Below are 20,050 nucleotides of genomic sequence, written 5' to 3'. Positions count from 1 at the left end.
TTCAGAGTTCCGCTGCCAGCTGTGGGCAAGCATAAGTATACCCAGCCCTGTGCTAGGTGCTGCAGGAGACACACTTGTGGGGAGAGAGAGCGCTCACCTGTGTGCCTGAGTTAGCTCTGCCCTTGACACCGTGGACCATTCACTTCTCTCTGGCTTTAGTTTCACCATTGACAAATGAGAATTTGGCCTTATTGATGCTTACTTTTTCACCAAGAATTGTTATTTTTCTACCCAGGGCTATGTGTTTTGAAATATTTTGGCAACCAAACAATCTAATTTGTTAATGGCCATTTGTCATCCACCCCCCTTTTTTATATTCTTTAAAGACCATGGTGCTTCGAAGCAGCTCAAGGGAGCCACTGGCACTGTACTGGGCTGGTACTGTTTCGGCCCAGGAGAGATGTGTGTATTGCTGTCAAAGTGTGGGCCTTACTTTGTCTAACAGTATGGTTTGCCTGAGGCAGTTTGCAATAAGGAAAACAGCACCAGGGTTTCTTTGACCATATTCAGGGACCTCAGGTTGGATACCACTGAGCCAGTATGAGACTTTGAGCCTATGAGTCCCTTTTCTGCCCTCCAGGAATTTGTGGTCTAGCAGGAGAGACCGGAGATGGAAATACTCAGACATGGTGCCTAAGAGGCAAGGCAGAATGTGCCCAGAGCCGTGTGCAGGACAGACTGCCTGCGAGGGGCACGAGTTCAGGATGGGAGAGTCCTGAGGGCTGGGATGGCCAAGGAAGACTTTGCAGAAGAGGAGAGACTTAAGCTGAACTCAGAGAATTCCAGGAATGAGGCTCAAAACCATGGGGAAAACTGCAACACACAGAATGAACTCTGATGCAAACTATGAACTTTAGTTAATAATAATGTATCAATATTGGTTCATCAGTTATAAGGCATGTATCACACCAAAGATTCATGTTAGGAACTGTGGGGAGTGGGGGAAGAGGGCATATGGGCATTCTCTGTATTTTCTTTCAATTTTTCTGTCAAGTCAAAACTTATCTAAAAAATAAAAGTCTACTAATTAAAAACAAAACCTGGGGAAGACGCTGGGTCTGCGGGCGGGGGCCAAGCTTCAGGTTAAAGTTCCCCTCCAGCACAAGCCCAGTTCTGAGTCAGGTCACCCTGAGAGCAGAAGAGGGGGCTTTTAGGTTGACCACGTCTCCCTTCCTTGCCCCATCCCAGGAACTGCTGAAGGATGGGAAGAGAGAGACCACCATCAGCCAATTGCTCATTAACCCCACGGACCTGGACATCGGGCGTGTCTTCACCTGCCGGAGCATGAACGAGGCCATCCCCAGTGGCAAGGAGACTTCCATCGAGCTGGATGTGCACCGTGAGCAGGGTCCCGGGGCAGCAGGCTGGAGGGGTGCAGTGGGAGAGGGACTGTGGGCACCCTGGGAGAAGCACAGAAGAATCCTCCAGGGGCCCAGGACAGATGCTCACTTTCTTCATCCTGCAAAGATTTCCTGGTTTGACCCATGGGCACTGAGGACTGGTGAGGAAGCATCAGCTGTCAGGCAGTTCCCACATAGTCTAAATCAGTGTGTGGCTTTGGGCAACGATTTAATCTCTCTGAGCCTCAGTTTCCAATTTTACGTATGTGCATAAAATAAAATACAGGCTTACAATCCCTTATCTAAAATTCCAAACAAAAAGTGATTTGGTGGCAAAATCTGAACCAAGCCTCTTTGTCGTTTTTTACGTCATAACCCACTTGATCTGAAGAACCGTATGTTTCACTGCAGAGGTGTTCATGTCCCTCACTATGAGGTGCTGCCAGACCCTGCTGGAGGTTTTACATAGTAAATGGTCTATGCACACCATTACCCTTCTACAATTTGAAAAATTCCAAATTCTGAACCACAGTTTCAGGGGTTTCAGATAAGGGTATGTGGACCTGTACTTGCTTCTTAGCATTATGAGCATTAAAAGAGATGTAGTGTAAGAGCATCTAGCATGGAGTATGCTAGCTTGTACGTGCTCACTAAATTACCTCTGCCCTGGGCAGGGTGGGAGTGTGGGCAGCGATTGGAGAGATGCCCCACCCCCATCGCTTTTAGCGAGCCAAGCGAGCCCACACTGGCGCCTAGTGGCCGCCACCAGCCATTACACCTGCTGAGTGTTCCTTTAGGTTTCATCTGTGGTCATCACCCCAGACAGCCCCCTAGAGGCTCCGTGGGATAAGGGTGAGGAAGACTTATTTCTTGGAGCTCGTACCCTGCAATCTCTAATTTCCAGATTCCCACACAGTGGTGGTGTCCGAGTGTGTGTGCTAGGGTAGGGGTCCCCAAGCCCCAGGCTGCCAACCAGGACTGGTCTATGGCCTGTTAGGGACCAGGCCGCATAGCAGGAGGTGAGCGGCAGACAAGAGAGCAAAGCTTCATCTGTATCTGCAGCCGCTCCACAGCACTAGCATCACTGCCTCAGCTCCACCTCAAATCATCAGACATTAGATTCTCATAGGAACACGGGTCCCTGGTGCCGAAAAAGGTTGGGGACCACTGTTCTAGGTAGAGAAAAAGAAACTTGAGGTGCAGAAAAGATCCTGACTTCCTGTCCCCTGCTTTGCAGATCCTCCTACAGTGACCTTGTCCATTGAACCACAAACAGTACAGGAGGGCGAGCGTGTTGTCTTTACATGCCAGGCCACGGCCAACCCTGAGATCCTGGGCTACAGGTGTGAGGAGCAGGGGCTGGGCGCACTCTGGGGAGGATACTGGAGAGGCCCTTGAGGCCAGGAGCCGGGTGCTGGGAGGGCAGTGCCACCGGATGTGGGTGAAAGGGCTCTAAGCCCTGACCCCGCTATGTTGCCTCCTCCCCCAGGTGGGCCAAGGGGGGCTTCTTGATTGAAGATGCCCATGATAGTCGCTATGAGACAAATGTCGATTATTCCTTCTTCACGGAGCCTGTGTCCTGTGAGGTTCACAACAGAGTGGGCAGCACCAATGTCAGCACTTTAGTTAATGTCCACTGTGAGTAGCTGCAGGTGCAGGGGAAGGGACAGAGAGGCAGGGGTGGGGGACATGGGGACAAAGGGGACAAGGGAAAGAGGGCAGGGTCCTGTAAAGGGCCTGGGGTGGAATGGGGAGGCTCCATGAAGCTGAGGAGTTGGGGGATAGACACGGGGAGGTATCAGGAGAGGGAAGAGAAGGCCAGTTGTAGCTGACTCCGAGGACACTGAGACCCTAACAAGCTGCTCCCTTCTACCTCAGTTGCTCCCCGGATCGTAGTTGACCCCAAACCCACAACCACAGACATCGGCTCTGATGTGACCCTCACCTGTGTCTGGGTTGGGAATCCCCCCCTCACCCTTACCTGGACCAAAAAGGACTCAAACATGGTAAGACACTTGCTGCCTCTCCTGGGTGCTGGGAGGAAGGGGTGTGGCTACCAGTGGGGGAGGGGGCAAGGGCCATGTGGCGTTACTTTTCAAGTTGTACCTGGGATATTTTTAGGGTCTTGGGATTTGGAGGGGAACGACAGTGCTCATGATCAATCCCCGCTCTCCTTGTAGAACAGCTGGCGGATTCAGTGGCAGTGGGAGGGACATGCTGACCCATGTGTGGGTGGAGGAAGAGGGCTTGAGTAGAGGTGCTGGGGTGGCAAGAGATGTGGTGACTGAATTCTTCATGGGAAGGGAGGGGAGCTCGGATGGTTCGCTAGAGAAGAGCAGGTCGAATTCTATAGCACTACAGAGACCCGTGTTGGACAGTTCGGGCCAAAATTGCAGGAAGAGGTATTTCAGAGTTCCACCAGGACAGGTCTTCCAAGGAGGTTGCATTCTCCGTGAAATGACTGCAGCCTCACTTGCCCTCTGGCCCACCTTTCTCTGCCTACTTGTACAGAGATGATGTGTTTAAATGCCAACCTGTTTAGAGTCATGGGAGGGACCAGACAGACTTGGGACCCTGTTTCCCTTCTGAGAATTCACTGGCCCTTCCTGCTTTCTTTCCAATGCCTCTCATGTGGGGCCCACATGGACCTAGGGGCCCAGGCCTCCTGGCTCCCCACCCGAGGCTGCTCTCTCTGCCCAGGTCCTGAGCAACAGCAACCAGCTGCTATTGAAGTCGGTGACCCAGGCAGATGCCGGCACCTACACCTGCCGGGCCATCGTGCCTCGGATCGGAGTGGCTGAGCGGGAGGTGCCACTTTATGTGAACGGTGAGTGGCTTGAGAGGGGCTGGAGAGACAGGCACTGTAGGTTCCAGCTGACCCTGACTGCCTCTTCTGCTTGCAGGGCCCCCCATTATCTCCAGCGAGGCGGTACAATACGCTGTTAGGGGTGATGGTGGCAAGGTGGAGTGTTTCATCGGGAGCACGCCGCCCCCAGACCGCATTGTGAGTGCTGAGATTGGCATAGTGATGTGAGGACAGCAGGCTACTTGCTTCTCTGCTCCAGCTCAGCCTCGTCCCACTTTCTCTGTCTATGCTTCTACTTGTCTCTACTTCTAGTCCTCCGACTTTCTGTTCCTCTGTCCCTTTCCCTGCTCAAATGGCATCTCCTCTCTTACGTGTTGTTTGACCCTGAGCAGATTTCTTAGTGTTTTGAACCTCAGTATCCTCATCATAAGACGGGCGCATGATCCTGCCCTCACAGGGTCTCCCTGAAGAGTAACTAGCAGCAGGTGCAGAAAGCCTGCGGAGCCCCTCACTGGGCGCGTTGGCAGTTCTCCTGGGCTACCACTCTTGCTCTCTCTTCTCCCTCATCTCCTTCCCTTTCCTCCTGATCTTTCCCTTGTTCCCTCCTCTTCCCTGTTCCTCTCGGCCCTGCCCCATCATCTTTCCTTCCCACCCTGTCCCACGTGTCACTCTCCTTCTCCTGCCCCAACTGGCTCCCTCACATGCCCCCCTCCCTCCACTCTCCTCTCCCCCACACATGAGCCATTAATTCCTTCCATGACCATTGACTGTCAAATCCCTCATCACATTTAATGACCATTCGGCTAACTCCAGGGCTGCCCAGGGACACTTTATCACCACTGCCGCCCAGGCAGAGGGCAGCTGGGCTCCTGGGAGCTTTGCTTGCATCCTGGAAAGGAGCCATTTCTCAGCCACTACCCACCCCTCAAACTCTACTCAGAGGGAGGGGACGCAAGGAGGGACTGCCCCGGGAGGTCAGGGTTAAAAGAGCCTGGGACACCCCTCTTTGGTGATAACTCCTCCTCATTATCAGAGTCTGTGGTTGGGTCTCCAGAACCAGCTGGGCGGGCTCGTGTGAGGCTGGCTCTGGGCTGGCTAAAGGTAAGGTTGAAAATTGATCTATGTGGAAGAAACCTTGAAAGTTGTCTAGCTTGATCCTCTCACTTTACAGATGAGGAAACTGAGGCCCAGAGAGGGCAAAGGAGGCCACACAGGGACTCAGGGAGCACCAGGCCTGGAGCACAGTGTTCTTGATTCCCCTACCCAGGATTTTTTCTACAACATCAAGGGTTCCCAATAGTCAGTTCCTTGGATCAGCTGCACCCACATCAAATTGGGATCATTATAAAAATAGGGATTCCGGGACCTCTCCCTGGGAGATTCCCATTTAAGAGAGAGGGCCCATGAATCAGCATTTTAAAGAATGTCCCTAGACTTATCTGAATGTTCCTGGCATATGTCTCAGTCATGTTTGGGAGCCAGGGCTTCTCCTAGACTGGAGGTTCAATGCCAAGTTTGGAGGCAGAAGGTGACTTAGATTTGTTGCAGGGTGAGTGTTGGGCTGCTTAGGGGTGCATGGGGAATATGGGGTAAGGATGCCTTGAAGGTGGGTCAGGTGTTCCTGCCACCTGCCTCTTCCTTACCTGCTCCTGCCCTCCTCACCCCAGGCATGGGCATGGAAGGAGAACTTCCTGGAGGTGGGGACCCTGGAACGCTATACAGTGGAGAGGACCAACTCGGGCAGTGGGGTGCTGTCCACGCTCACCATCAACAACGTCATGGAGGCCGACTTTCAGACCCACTACAACTGCACTGCATGGAACAGCTTCGGGCCAGGCACGGCCATCATCCAGCTGGAAGAGCGAGGTGACGGCAGTGCTAGCTGGCAGCCAGGGTATAGGGCAGCCTGGGGATTCAGCTCCCTCTTCTTCTCGAGACCTGGCCATGTTGCTCAGCTGGGGAAATCCACTCACTTTTTAAAATGTTTATTCAGCATCTGCTATATGCAAGGCCCTGTGCTAGGGGCTGCGGGGACCAATGTGAACAGTGAGAGTCCCTGCCCCCAAGGAACTTTAGTTTAGTGGAGGAGTTTACAGAGTGGCAGCAAATGACTTCAGATGGAGAAACATCAAGTGATCTGTGAAGGGGAATAACACCACCTACCTCACATGAGGATTACATGAGAGAATATTTATAAAATATCTTATATAGAAGAGATGCCCAGTAAATTTTGGTTCTCCACCTCTTCAAGAATCCTTAGTCTGATAGGAGACATGAGTTCCCTCTCCTAAGGCACTTCTAGATAATGACAAAAAAGGCATTACTTTTTACTTTTGGAAGCTTCCAAGTCTGAAGGAAAAGGTTTATTTTTTGTTTTTTATTTTGTTTTATTTTTAGAACTAGCCATTTGACATGGGAGATGGGGAAAAATAACTGGGGATCCCATCAGTTCTGTCTTAGCCGAGGGTGCCAGCAAGGGGGTGATGTGCAAGAAGAGAGTAGAGAGTAAGATGGGGCTCAGCAGGCAAGGCTTTCTGGAAGGGAAGAGCCTTACATGGACCTGATCTACCCAGGACTGCCAGGAAAAGAGAGAAAGCCGGAGGCAGGAGTCAAGGGTCCTTCTCAGCTATGGGGAGCAGGGGAAACCCAGGAGGACTGTTTGAGCCCTGGGTGGGTAGATACAGATAGAGCCATCACAATGGTGTGGGTAGAGCAGGTGATAAAAGAGGTCAGAACACACTTGGTAAATTGAAGAATTTGGAGACTACTGACCTCAAACAGAGCCCAGCCCAGGAAGGAGAGAAGAAACCTCATCAGAAGGTGATGTGCAGGAAATGGACAGATGGACTACCAAGGCCAGGGTCAAGTTGATGCCCCAGCTGCTAGGATGTGACATGAGCACGGCCCCCAGTCTGATCAAGCTAAAGCTCAGGCCTAAACCCAAACACAATGCAGACCTTCCTCTCAAACCCACCTTGAATTAAACCAGCTCCGTACATAATCCAGGGATGCTAGTGGAGCTTGTGGCCTTATGGCCAGCCTGGTCTTGAGCCAGCACTGGGCTCAGACCTCTGGAGTGGCTCCATTCTTATCTCCTCCTTTCCTTCCTCATCTGAAGAGGTGTTACCTGTGGGCATCATTGCCGGAGCCACTATCGGCGCAGGCATCCTGCTCACCTTCTTCTTCATCACCTTGGCGTTCTTCCTCTACCGGCGCCGCAAAGGCAGTGAGTATGGGCCCAGTGGGGAACAGCCCACCCCCGCTGCTTCCAGGGTTCCCAGCAGGCAGGGCCTCAGGGTCCCAGGGGGGTGGCATTTGCACTTCCTAGCCCAGGTGGGTCCAGAAACAACCACTGCAGGGGCTGGCAGGAAGCGTCAAGCTGCCTTCCCTGTCCCAGGTCGCAAGGATGTGACTCTTAGGAAACTGGACATCAAGGTGGAGACGGTGAACCGCGAGCCACTCACAATGCATTCTGACCGGGAGGACGATAACGCCAGCGTCTCCACAGCGACCCGGGTCATGAAAGCCATCTACTCGGTGAGGGTCCCGCTCCTCCCCGGCCCACTCCTCTCTTCGCACTCTTGGGACTGGCCCCTTGGTCGGCTTACCTTGGTCCCAACACACACATGCACACACATTCATACTCACAAATGCTCACATGCACACTGGCAGATTTGCATGTGCACGCACGCTCGAACACACTTCCAGGCAGGTTTCCTTCCAGCAGAGGATAGGCAGGTTGGGCCCCCTGGAGGTGTCCTTCACCCCATCCTTCTCCCATAGTGTCAGAATTGGAAACTCTAGAAGTTTTCTTGTCCAACTGCCTCATTGCTGAGTCCCAGAGAAGGGCAGTGACATATCCAAGGTCACATTTTTGTATTAGTGACAAAGTTGGTGCTAGATCCCAGGTCCCTGGCCTCTTCCCACCACATCCCAGAGTCTCTGCTGGGAGAGGATACAGGACTCAAGGCTGTCTGTGACCCCAGACCCTTCCTGTTAGTAGATGGCCTCTGGGCGTGGGGATGGGGTTGCTGGGTGGCGGGAGGGGGCAAGAGCAGGACCTCTGTCTCTTAATGCCTCACTCCTGCTGCTCTGCAGTCCTTTAAGGATGATGTGGACCTGAAGCAGGACATGCGCTGTGACACCATGGACACCCGGGAGGAGTATGAGATGAAGGTGGGAAATGGGGAAGGAGCCGAGGGAAGCATGAGGGCTGGGCGGGAGTGTACTCTCCGAGGGCCTGAGGGCAGAGGGGAGGATGGACAGGAGGTTTCCTGAAGGAGCAAAGGAGGGGGAAGGTATTGACTGGGAACATAGGGCAAAGGCAGAGGAGGAGGCCCCGAGCGCCATGGCAAGATTTGACCTGCACACACGAGAGGGTGCTTCCTCCTCCATCATCTTCTCTTGTTGCCCCCAGGACCCCACCAATGGCTACTACAACGTGCGTGCCCACGAAGACCGTCCGTCTTCCAGGGCAGTGCTTTATGCCGACTACCGTGCCCCTGGCCCTGCCCGCTTCGACGGCCGTCCTTCTTCCCGTCTCTCTCACTCCAGCGGCTATGCCCAGCTCAACACCTACAGCCGGGCCCCAGCCTCCGAGTACGGCCCTGAGCCCACAGCCCCTGGCCCTGCTGCCCCAGCTGTCACTGATACAACCAGCCAGCTGTCCTACGAGAACTATGAGAAGTTCAGTTCCCACCCCTTCCCCGGGGCAGCAGGGTACCCCACCTACCGACTGGGCTACCCCCAGGCCCCGCCCTCTGGCCTAGAGCGGACCCCATTCGAGGCATATGACCCCATTGGCAAGTACGCCACAGCCACTCGATTCTCCTACACATCCCAGCATTCGGACTATGGCCAGCGCTTCCAGCAGCGCATGCAGACTCACGTGTAGGGGTCAGAGCCTGGCTGGGGCATCTCTGCGGGGCAGAGGAGAAGCTGTTCCCTGATATTCAGGGGCATTGCTCGTTGCTCCTGTCTCCAACTAGCCTTCCTCCTACTGCCAAGGCAGGTGGGGAGCAGGTCTCCCAGAAACACCTCACCGAGGATGGTGCTCTGTGCATGTCCCAGCCTCCTGGGCCTGCCCTTTCCTCTTCTTCGGGGGTATGTGCCTCTTCTGACCTGCGCTCATGCCTGGCCCCAGCATGGGAACAGGAAAGTGAAGGTTGTGGAGAGCAGAGGGGGCACTTTTTAGCATTCCCTTTCTATCCAGGCGTCATATGGGGATAAGCAGGCTTTGGCCTAGGGGACATGAAGTGTAGGGATGGGTAGCTCTGGCACACATGGGTGGAAACAGGATGGCCTAGCTAGTCCCTCTGTCATCTGCATTCATACCTGGTGCATCTCTCCTTTCTCAGGACTGCAGAAGGGACCTGGACTTATTTTCTCTCTGTCTACAGAATAGCCCTGGCACTGAGTTCAAGTGCCACCATCATTCGGCTGAGATTAAAATGCCAGTCATCCTGGCTGCCCACTGTGAATACCTGCCTGTCAGCTGCAGAGGGATCCAGGTGTCTCCAGTAGTGCTGCCCCCTTTCCTTCTTTCCGCTTGGTAACCAGATAAATGGGGGGCTGTGGTGGAAAAAGGAAAGGTCAGGAACCATGTCCTGATTCACCAGCAAGACTGCTGCATGCTACCTAGCAGTTTCCAGAACCCACACTAGGAGCAGCCCACCCAAGCCCCTTTCTCTCTCCAGTCTCCCCACTTTCTGGCTTGAACTCTTGAGCCTCCCTGGGGAGCTGTGGGGTGAGGGTAGGGGTGCTATAGTCTATTTTTCAAAGACCAAAAAACAAAACAAAACAAAAAAACAATGGAAACCTCATTTGAATAAAAACAAACAAACTAGGAATTCTCCCACCAAATACAGGTCCCAGAGGTCAGGGAAGAGGGCACCTGTTCTCCATCAGATTCCTAATACCTATTACTCTTTCATTCTCCAAGCACTTTGAATCCATTTTCAAGCATTCACGTGGTGAGACCTGTCTTGCAGGTGGGTTCTCACAGGCTTAGGGAGGGGACCTGGCTCTCAGACACCCTGTCTACCCCAGAGCCCATAGCTGGTTAGAGGCCACCTTTCAGGAGGCATGGGAGATGTTCTCTTTAGACAGGTTTTGGTTAAGTGTCTTTTTTTGGTGGTGGTGGTGGGGGGGAATCCATCATATTCCTCCCTCCACATTCAGTGCCTTGAGCTTTGGTTACCCTGCCCTGTATAGGAGGCTGTGCAGGGAGCCGGTATTGTGGGCCCCAGACACTCTGTCAAAAATTGCAGGGTTTAGGGAACGGATAGGTAAGGGGGCCTGATAAGAGGAAGGGCGAACCGGATAAAGTGGCACTCAGGGCACTGCATTCAGCGGTAGCCCATGCTGCCACCTCCGCCCCCAACCCCCACACACGTGCAAGCACACATTCCACATGGCCCTTCTCAGCCACCATCCGCTGACCAAAGAACCAGCGCTCCAAAAAAGAACCCGTACCCCTGCCCGGCCTCGCCCTTCCAAGAAGCAGGGTCTGGTGTGCGCTCCTGACTCACTCAGCCCGGACTAGACAGGAGGAGCTTCCGGTACGATGCCCAGAAAGCGCATCGCCCTTTCTCGTGACCACCGTTCCTTAGTCATGTACGCTTTAATGAGTTACATGCTCATCAGCTACAGGCCATCACCACTCTTGCGGGTGGATCTGTGGGGTGACATTCCCTGCCATCCTCCTGCTGGTAAGGATCGGCTAATGCCCAGCAAGAAAGTAACTCTAGGTCTGGCCTCGCAGCTGCCTTGCGTCTCCATCCTCCGTTTTAGCAGGGGCGAGCCCCGCGGACCTACCCTTCCCGAGACCTGATCCAGGCTCCCGGCCACATTCTACCCTCGGAAGCTGACCTTTTCCTGCGTTGTCCTTTTGTGTGAGCTCAGTTGAGAAGGCCTATTCAGAATGCGGGTTCCTCTGCAGACAGAGTCATGCATATTTTTTTTATTATTACAGAATCTAGAAGCCTTTGGTAATCCAAACAGTTAAAATCTAAAGATGGTGGCTTTTGAAATAGGAATATTCACCCCACCCCCGGACCTAATTTTTATTAAGAGTTTGGCCGAACTGTCTATTTCCCCTTTTTTGTTTAAGCGCTCGGCGCATTTATTGAACCATGGCGAGGAGGGTGCTGATGCTGCAGTTACCATTAGTTTTCTGAGGCCTGATACAGAGCTGCTTACTGTTCTCTGTTCCTTAACACATTAACTGGGGCCTCCTGGGTACCAAGCAAGTGCTGCGGTGCAAGGCACAGGGAGAAATCAGCCACCAAAACCATCTCTGTACACTGCAACCGACAGTGGTTGGATCAGAATCTGTTCTATTACTATTGTGCACCTGGGTCGACACGCCTTTGAAATGCCAGAGTACCCATAGTTAGTGCAGACTCCACAGGTTTAAGGGCCTAACCTGTTAGGCCAAATGGAACCACTTGTCTGGGGAGTGGAAGGTGCCCTTGAATGTAGAGCTTTGTTGTCCAAAGATGGAATCCTCCAGTATGGTGCCTCAGTACTTGTGGTCAGCTTGGTGGTCCTGACCACCTTTGACCATGTTGTTTTGGTCAAGGGGCTAGGAGTCAGGAGACCTGGAGCCTGATTCTGAAGTTGACATCTACTGATTGTTGGCCTAACCTCTTCATTGTCCCTGATTTTTCTACCCTGTAAAGTGAGAGAAAAGGGTTGCACAAACCTGGAATTTTTCTGCTCTTTCTGTATTCCTTTGGTGAGGAGAAGAGGCCTAGGCAGTTGGGAACAGTAAGCTGAGGGATGGAGTTGAAAGATTCTCTTGAAAGAAGGTTTCACCACTGGCTTCATTATCCTGTTGGAAGTATTATGAATGAATTTCTACTAGGAACCCCTTAAACAGCAACAAAAAGCATACCTTAAACAAACAGCAACAAAAAGCTTACCCTAAACCTCAGTAAAATTGATGTGGGGTTATCCTTTGGCCATTGGGTAACTGTACTCCCCACTCAGAATTCTGAAAGTTTTGTAAGGGTTTTTATGGCCAAGGCAGGGCATGGTGACTCCACCGTGTATCCAGGTTTCCTCTGTGGGGAGAAATGGGGGTAGCCACCTGCCACCCTAGTCTTTAGGAGCATTTTCCTGGCCCAGGGACCACTTACTAAGTGAAGCCTGCAGGTGTCTTGAGCCAGAGGGCAAGGTGTGAGTACAGCTGACCCCTCTGTGAAGGAGCAGGTAGAAGCGCAGCTAGTAGAGGAGAAATGGGTCTAGTGGTTCTGACATAAATTCAGGGTCATAAAGAGGTTCTTGTGATTCTGGGTGAGCCACTGTTTCTTTGAAGAGCACAGACCCAGGGATGTAGTTGGGAATGCATTTATTTTTGTGAAGAGGCTATAAAAATAGCATTTAAATATCTCATTTCCTATTCCCTGTCTTCCCCTACCCCACCAACCTCCCCACATCGTCCCCCCTCATCTCTCCTCTCCTGGAGGCCAGCCTCTTTCTGAAAGTCCTCACCTTTATTAGCTTAGTCCTGAATTCCACCTCTGGGCTGACGGAGAGGACAGAAAGATGTGTGGCTTGGGAGATGGAGGGAAGGGCAGAATCTCATTTTCTTACGTCACTGTGAGGGAGCTCCAGGCCCTGTTCCTGGAGAAATATTTGCTGTGCGGAAGTCACAGGCCATATTGGGTGGTTCTGGTATAAGCCTACCCTTAAAAAATTATAATTATAATAACTCCATTTGCATATAACTATCACTCATTTCTACCAGTCTCCTGCCCCCACTCCTGGCTTTTTGATGGCCCTAACCAATGGCCTTGTCAAATGGTGATGGGCCATTGGCTCTTAGTTTCTGGAGATCTTCATTTGCTGCCCCTGAGAATACCCCTAACTGGAGAGAGAGCAGCTAAGCTGCCAATACAATCAAATTCTCTACAGATTTGGCTGCCTCCAATATCACCAGGAAGAGGCCCAGGGATTCCCTGTGGTCACATTTCCAACCCCAACCATTCTTGGGATTACAACCTCCATTCTTGGCTTCATGAATTTTCTCCACCCAAAGCCCAATAATAAATGGATCCATGATGATAATTAAGAGAAGAGAGAAAAATATTATTTTTGTTAGGACAGACCATCGTAGATTTTTAGCAATGTGTATCTGTGTGTCCTTCACAACTTTTCCTATTCTGCCTTTTTTCATTTTCCTTTTTTTTAAATATTATGTACTATATTTTTAGTCTCAAACACACTATATATTATATATTTAATTTTTATATATATAAATATAAATGTTCTAAAAAGTGCCATGTTTTGTGTTATTAATGCATGAGCAGCTGTCATTACTTAATAGCTTGCCTGATTTGGGGTAAAATTGTCCAAATTTGGGGGAAAAGTTAGGAAGTTTTTGGATGAGATTGCAGACACTGAATTTGTGTCACTCCAGGCCGTGGGGCAAACACATTTCATTCATCAGTTAGTGACTGGCAGAACCCTGAGGCCAGTTATGGCAGTTCAGGGGCAAACAGTTCAAGGCTCTGTGCTTTTAGAATACAGCATCCAAATGTTCTGTGCGGAATCTGATTATGGGGATAGGAAAGAGGAGACTGAATCTGGGATCCAGATCGCAAAAGACTTGGGAGTGGGGGCAGGAGGAGGATTGCTTTCATTTCCTAAAATGCAGTGATTTGGTTAAAAAGCAGTTACCAGGTCTCAATCTTTTGAACCTGTAGTAAAACAAAATGAAGAAAGTAGTGTACACATATAGAGGCCTTTCTGCTTAAAAACTCTAAATTTTCCTAATTTAGTAGAGTTTGCAAAGATTTCTCTTCATTTCACAGGAGTGTTTGAGGATAATTGAGAATAAATTATTTTCAGATGGTTTCAAAAGCTGTAAATTGTTAGAGAAATACAAGGGTTTATTGTTTTTCTCACCCGATTAACCGACCAAACTAAAAATGGTCCTCAGTAACCTTTTTGTACATAAAGGCCATAAGACACAGACAGAGATACAGATATAAGAGCTGAAAAAACAATTTAGATTTAATGCGACCCATTTTTAAGAAGGTTAGGGGTCATAGCCCAGAGTTATCACTGAAGGAGGGGCAGGGAGCAATAAGGGCTGCAGTCTGAAGGCCTGTGTCCAGGACCGAGAGCCTGTGGGTAGCCCAAGTCAAGGCCAATCTAGATGGGAATGAGAGGCCCATGTGCAGAGTAAATCTTGAGGCTGCAGCAGGGGAGTTGAACTGGCACAGGTAAAACATAGAATGATAGTTGGGATCCAGAAGCAAACAGAATAGAGTGAAACAAAAAATACAGGAGAAGCAGCAAGTTCATGTAAACTTGGAGACCCAGGAGAATTCTGTTAGGCCAAGTAGTGTTAGGTGGGGTGCTTCCTGTGCTGTGTCCACTAGGGATGCTTTTTATTCCTCACTATATCCCCAGAGCTCAGCACAGGGCCAGCAGGCACTTTGGGACAAGTCTATGAGCTCTATAGGGGCACCACACAAGGTTCCCAGGGACCACGCCCACTCTCTTCTCTAAGTACAAGACAGACCACAAGAGCTTGTATCCCGTATTAGGCCTTTTCTTGTGCCAGGGACCCAAGCCCCTCCCTTTTGTCACCCCTAATCCCACCCCACAACTGAGCATAAGTAATACCACAGCCCCTTTATCATCAAACTTTGCAGAGTTTTAAAAGCCACTCCTATCTTATGAGTTAGTTTGCCTCGCAGCAAGAGTACTTGCCCCAGGCACAAACGTGCTCCTGTCTACACTTTCCCACCCAAGTGTGAAAGTTCGAAATCCCCAAGAAACATTAGTTCCAAAAGGATCTACTCATTCAACCCTACCTTTCACTTACCCAACATTTCAACACAATCAAATGGAATCGTGCCTTGTTTGGAGTATACTCTTGCAATTTTCTGCCCATGTGGTTTTTGTCCATGCTCTTTTCTCATCCTGAATGCCCATGTTCCTTTACCTTCTCATTTCCAAATTTTACTTACCTTACTCTAGGGCCATCTCTTCCAGGAAGCCTTGCCTGATTCACTATTTACTTATTGTCTCTCTCTCCTGGAAGTCCCAGGATAGGTGAGCTGTGTCTTGCTGACCTCATTTATAACTGTCTTCTTTGACTGCATCACAGTGTTTTGTGTGTGACATGTCAACACTTTCCTCTTAAAATAAGGGCACTTAAAGGCAGAGAACATGTATCATTTATTTTAGTATCTTCATCACCCAAGAAAGTGTCTGGCATATAGTTGCTCAATATGTGTTGGAGGAATGCAGAGATGGAGGAGAGGGAAAGGGAAGAGAAACAAATGCATAAATGCAAGGCATAAAGGGAATTTAACCTAAAGGGATGACATGCTTGATGAAGTGGTATAGGATGGTGATTAAAAGTATGGACTCTCAAGTCAATCTGCCAAGCTGATCCACATTACTGATACTCACTAATATTGAGTTCTTTCTTTCTGAGTCCCCTGGCTGTTGGGCAAAACCTATCTGACTAATTTTGGCCAATATACTACAAAAAGAAGTGACATGTGACTTTCAGACCAAAACATTTAATTGCTAGAGTGAGACCCTCCAGCTCTTTGCCATTGTGACAGGAGCTCATTTATTCCAGATGGTGCAGCTTCATAATAGTGCAGTCCCTTTCTGCCTGGGTCCCTGAGTGACTGCAAAGCAGAGCCCTTCTGCCAACCCATGATGAACATGTAGTTTGAAGAAGAAATGAATCTTTGTTTTGTTAAAATATTGAAAATTTGGAGTTGTTTTTTACAGCAATGTAGTGTACCCTATCCTGATTAACACAGAGCTTCACCATTTGCTCCTAAGTGACCTTGGGGAAGTTACTTTACCTGTCTGCATCTCACTTTTCTCCCCTGTGAAATGGACTAATAATAGATTCTAGCCCATATAAAATGCTTAGCAGAGTTCCTAGCACTCAGTACATATTAGCTTTTGTTGGCCTGGAGAAAGATGGGCAGTAGGCATCTGCCTCCTTCCCCTTTGCCTCTTCCCTTAGAGACATCTTGAAAGATGTCACCAATTGCCCAGGGGTTATGTAAAGGACATGAAATCTCGAATGAGAAGATTTAGGTTAAAAATCCCAGCAGTGCCTCATGGAACTTGGTGACTCAGGGCAGCTCAGCACACCTTTCTGAGCTACCTTTTCTCATCTGTAAATGTTATGAGCACTCCAAGAAATGAAATATATAAGCGTCCTTTGTAAATTGCTAGTTAAATTCTCTTCAAATGTGAGTTGACTACTTTGATCTATTAACACTCTGTACCACCCCACCCCACCCCATCCCCACTCTCTCCAGTATCCCTCTCAACACAACTCCGTTGCCACAAACATAGCCCCCACCCCTACACACACCCTCTATATATACTGACAGCTTTTGCAGTGACTCGATATTAGGAGAATTTACCCAACAGAACCCATCTTGCTGGCCCCCTGGGTTCTAAAACCAAAAGACCAGCTCTTTGCAAAGCAGGACCCTGGGGGAGGAGAAAGATCACTTCATCCACACTCACTTTCTCATTTCCTTTATTTATTGTAATTAGCTACACAGAGGCAACCACTCAGGGAGAGCGGAGCCATCAACTCTCAGAATTGAACTGAGGAGCTTTTTCTTTTTTCCTTTCCACATAATACTGCTCTCTTGGTGGTCACTATGCAAACACATCCTGCATTCATTTGCAAACTGGAGAATATTTTATATTTTGAGGCTCAGATTAATATTTCACCTCCCCCAAAGAGACACTGGTTGGAACATTTTTTTCAAACAATATCATGTCAATACTCCTGGTCTCTGTGTCTCTCTAGCCCACCCATATACTGTAGCCTGAGGGATGACCAAACTGTGTCTTCTCAGAGCCCTCACTAAAATAGATGCTTCATTGTGTGTGGATAATACACTCTTGAAAACTGAAGACATTTCTGGGGCCATCTGGTCCAGCTATGGACCCAACATAGGAGCCCCTCTTCGGCCTCAGAGACAAATGAGCTCTGCATCAAGATCATCAGGGGACCAGAAAGTAGGGTGGCTTTTTATGGAGTCTGGACTTTGGACCTTGAATGTTTGGGCTTCCCTCCACCTTCTCCAGGCACCAGCTCTGTGCCTTTAGGAAAATCATTTGAACTCCCTGGACCTTGGTTTCCTCATTAATAAAAATCATTCCTTCATTCATGCAAAAAATATTTATTGACATTTACCAAGTGTCTGGTACTATTCCAAACCCTGAGGAGACAGCAGGAAACAACATAAAGTCCCTGTTCTCATGGCACTTACACTACAGAGGTGGGAAGAGAATAAAGAAATGAATGTGTGTCAGGTAGTGGTAAGTGCTATGGAGTGACACAGGGCAGGGTAAGATAGATGGCAAGAGATGGAAGGAGGAGGAGGTGTGCTATTTTAGTTGGCTGGTCAGAGAAAGCCTCTAAGATAAGAGGACAGGGAAGCTTGGAGAAAGAATATGCTAGACAGAGGGAACAGCAACAGCAAAAACCCTGAGGCAGAAATGAGTTTAGGGAGTTGAGGACCATCCAGGAATCTGGCTGGTGAGACTAGTGAGAGGTGGTAAATCCTGTTAGAGCAGTGGGTGGAACAGGTCCTGTGAGGGCTTGTAGGCCATTAAAAGAACGTTGGAAATTATTCTGGAATGGGAAAATGTAGTAAATCAAGCCATACAAAAATTGCTATTTTTGTAGGTCAGAAATGGTTGGACATCAGCAATTTTACATGGTTCAACCTAATAGATGTTAATACGTAGTATTGTTAATTTATTATTACTACTTCTAAAAACAGACTTCTTGTTATTTTGGCAGGATTAATTGAAAGACATTTCTTCCTTCTATTGATCATGAATCTGTCTCCTTGCAATTTTCACCCAATGGCTATAATTCTGCCTTCTGGATAATGCTGTCCCCAAGCAGCCTTTTTGATATTGAAAGATAGTTGGCATGTTATGTCTTTTCCCAGAGGCCTCTTTTCTGAGTGAAATATTTCTGATTCTTCAAACCATTTCTTTTAGGATATGGTTTCCTGACTCAGCCTCATCTTGCTCACTCTGCCTTCTGAGTGAGTTTTGAACAACTGGTAAGACGTGGCAGTGTTTCTCACTGCCCCTCACTAATCTGAGGGAGAGTTCCCCACCTCAACCCGCTAAGGTTCACTGTGCTCCTTCACCTCTTAACTTTCATTAAATATAGACAGGATCTTTCCCAGAGGGAGTGGTGGCCACTTAACCTCCCAATGGCCCTGAGAGCCATCACCTCCACTGCAATGGGACACGGTGTCAGATTTTCAGACATAAATCTCTGGGATATGGAATAGCGGAGTTCCCAGGTCCAGCAGCTTGGCTATAGCCATACCTGACACCACGACCTAGGTCCTAAGCATGTCTCAACACTTGGAGTGCTCTGTGTGATGGGCCCTCTTAGAATCTTTTAATAGCATGGCTGGCATTATAGTGACCCAGACCTGACTCTGGGATTTAGATCTGTTTTGCGCTCTGTTTTGACAATCAAGAGCAATGGGTTTTAATCTAAACTCCATTTATTAGCTATGTGATCCTGGATGAGTTACAGAAACTACCTGTCTCAGTTTTCTTATCCATGAAATGGAGATAATGATACTACATCATTAGTTGGACTTTAACTAAAATAACACAACCAAAGCAATCCTTTTAAAATGTAAATCACATCACATTACTCCTTTGCATTAGATCTTATGGTTTCCTAATCCACTTAAAATAAATCTACTCTTTTCATTTCCTGTAGTCCCTACCATACCTGGCCTCTGCCTACCTTCTCTCCATCTTTTGTCACTTAACACTCTAGTTTCACTGACCTTGCTCTCTGTGACAGTCTATCAAGGAAGAAGTTGCTAGACCTTTTACTTCAATGAAACCACTTGAAGTTTGGGAATGCTTAGGATAGGGAAGAAGCTAACATTTACTAAGCAAATGAAGTGCCAGGCTTATTCATAAATGTGATTACATGAAATATTCAGAAGAATGGGCCTCTGAAGCTAAACCTTAAAAGGAATTCCCCTATCCTTCACCCAACACCCAGTGGGCCAACTCAGAGAAAAGCTCAGCAAATGAACCCAAGAAACTTCTGGCCTCAGAGCCCCAGGGCTTCATCTCTCTCTTAATAACCTAATGGGTTATGAACAGTCTGTTCACTTATTAAAACAATTTTTTTTAATGCCTAGCCCTTTAGTCCTGGCTGCATGCCACAAAAACAAGCTGGAGTCCCAGATCCACCCCCCTTTGAAAGGGCAGCCCCTCAACAAGGTAAGAAAAGACAGACTTCATGGCTTAAGAATTGCCCCCCGTCCACTTTTTTTACAGGGGTCACAGACCCCCAGTGCTGGGCCCAGGTTCCTCTGGGAGTTAAAATCTCTACTGGGGTAAAAGAACCTCAAGGCCAGTGTAGAAACCCTGGACATCTGATAAGCTGAAAAGAGCCTGGTATTGAGTTCAGGCCCATGGACTAACTGTGCTTGTGTGTTTCAGGATTCTGAGATCTGTCAATAATGCTGAAGCTCCCAGAGGGCACAAAAGCACCTTCATGTTGTTTATCTGTCAAAAACCAGAGAATTCCTATGACCAGAATGGCATTTTAAATGGCAGGGTATTGGACCGTTTCTGAGTCTCCTTCTAAGCACTAACATTAGGGATCCAGATTCTGATGTGTTTTAGGGATGCCAGTCTGGTGGCAAGTAAGCAAGCTAGATTTTCAGAAGAGTACACTTTCAAATGTTCTGCACCCATTTTCCATGCAGAACGCATGGCTTCTGTAGCCATAATGTCCATGGCAAATCAATGGCAAGAACAAGGCTCTAGGTTTTTGACCCTAAGGCTGTCCCACTGCAGCTTGTTTCCTTCACCTGGCATTGACTCAGTA

The 20,050-nt window shown here is 49.0% G+C and overlaps 1 protein-coding gene across 4 annotated transcripts in view; it reads left to right on the top strand.

Moving 5' to 3' along the window:
* Positions 1 to 13,227, top strand: part of KIRREL1 (kirre like nephrin family adhesion molecule 1) — a 107,071-nt gene extending 93,844 nt beyond the window's left edge. For 2 of the 4 annotated variants that reach the window (XM_039857118.1, XM_039857116.1), the window contains exons 5-15: positions 1,189 to 1,339; positions 2,578 to 2,683; positions 2,830 to 2,978; positions 3,219 to 3,346; positions 3,993 to 4,167; positions 4,244 to 4,344; positions 5,814 to 6,012; positions 7,265 to 7,372; positions 7,544 to 7,683; positions 8,245 to 8,322; positions 8,564 to 13,227. In XM_039857118.1, the coding sequence (XP_039713052.1) occupies positions 1,189 to 1,339; positions 2,578 to 2,683; positions 2,830 to 2,978; positions 3,219 to 3,346; positions 3,993 to 4,167; positions 4,244 to 4,344; positions 5,814 to 6,012; positions 7,265 to 7,372; positions 7,544 to 7,683; positions 8,245 to 8,322; positions 8,564 to 9,040 (1,812 nt within the window). In that variant the 3' untranslated portion in view covers positions 9,041 to 13,227. The remainder of the gene's footprint in view (positions 1 to 1,188; positions 1,340 to 2,577; positions 2,684 to 2,829; positions 2,979 to 3,218; positions 3,347 to 3,992; positions 4,168 to 4,243; positions 4,345 to 5,813; positions 6,013 to 7,264; positions 7,373 to 7,543; positions 7,684 to 8,244; positions 8,323 to 8,563) is intronic. The other 2 variants (XM_039857119.1, XM_039857117.1) reach the window with 1 other exon arrangement.
* The last annotated feature ends 6,823 nt before the right edge of the window (positions 13,228 to 20,050 follow it).

The sequence above is a fragment of the Pteropus medius genome, unplaced genomic scaffold (genome assembly GCF_902729225.1).
Source record: "Pteropus medius unplaced genomic scaffold, Ma_sr-lr_union100, whole genome shotgun sequence".
NCBI lineage: Eukaryota > Metazoa > Chordata > Mammalia > Chiroptera > Pteropodidae > Pteropus > Pteropus medius.
This window is presented reverse-complemented; position numbering and strand designations above follow the sequence as displayed.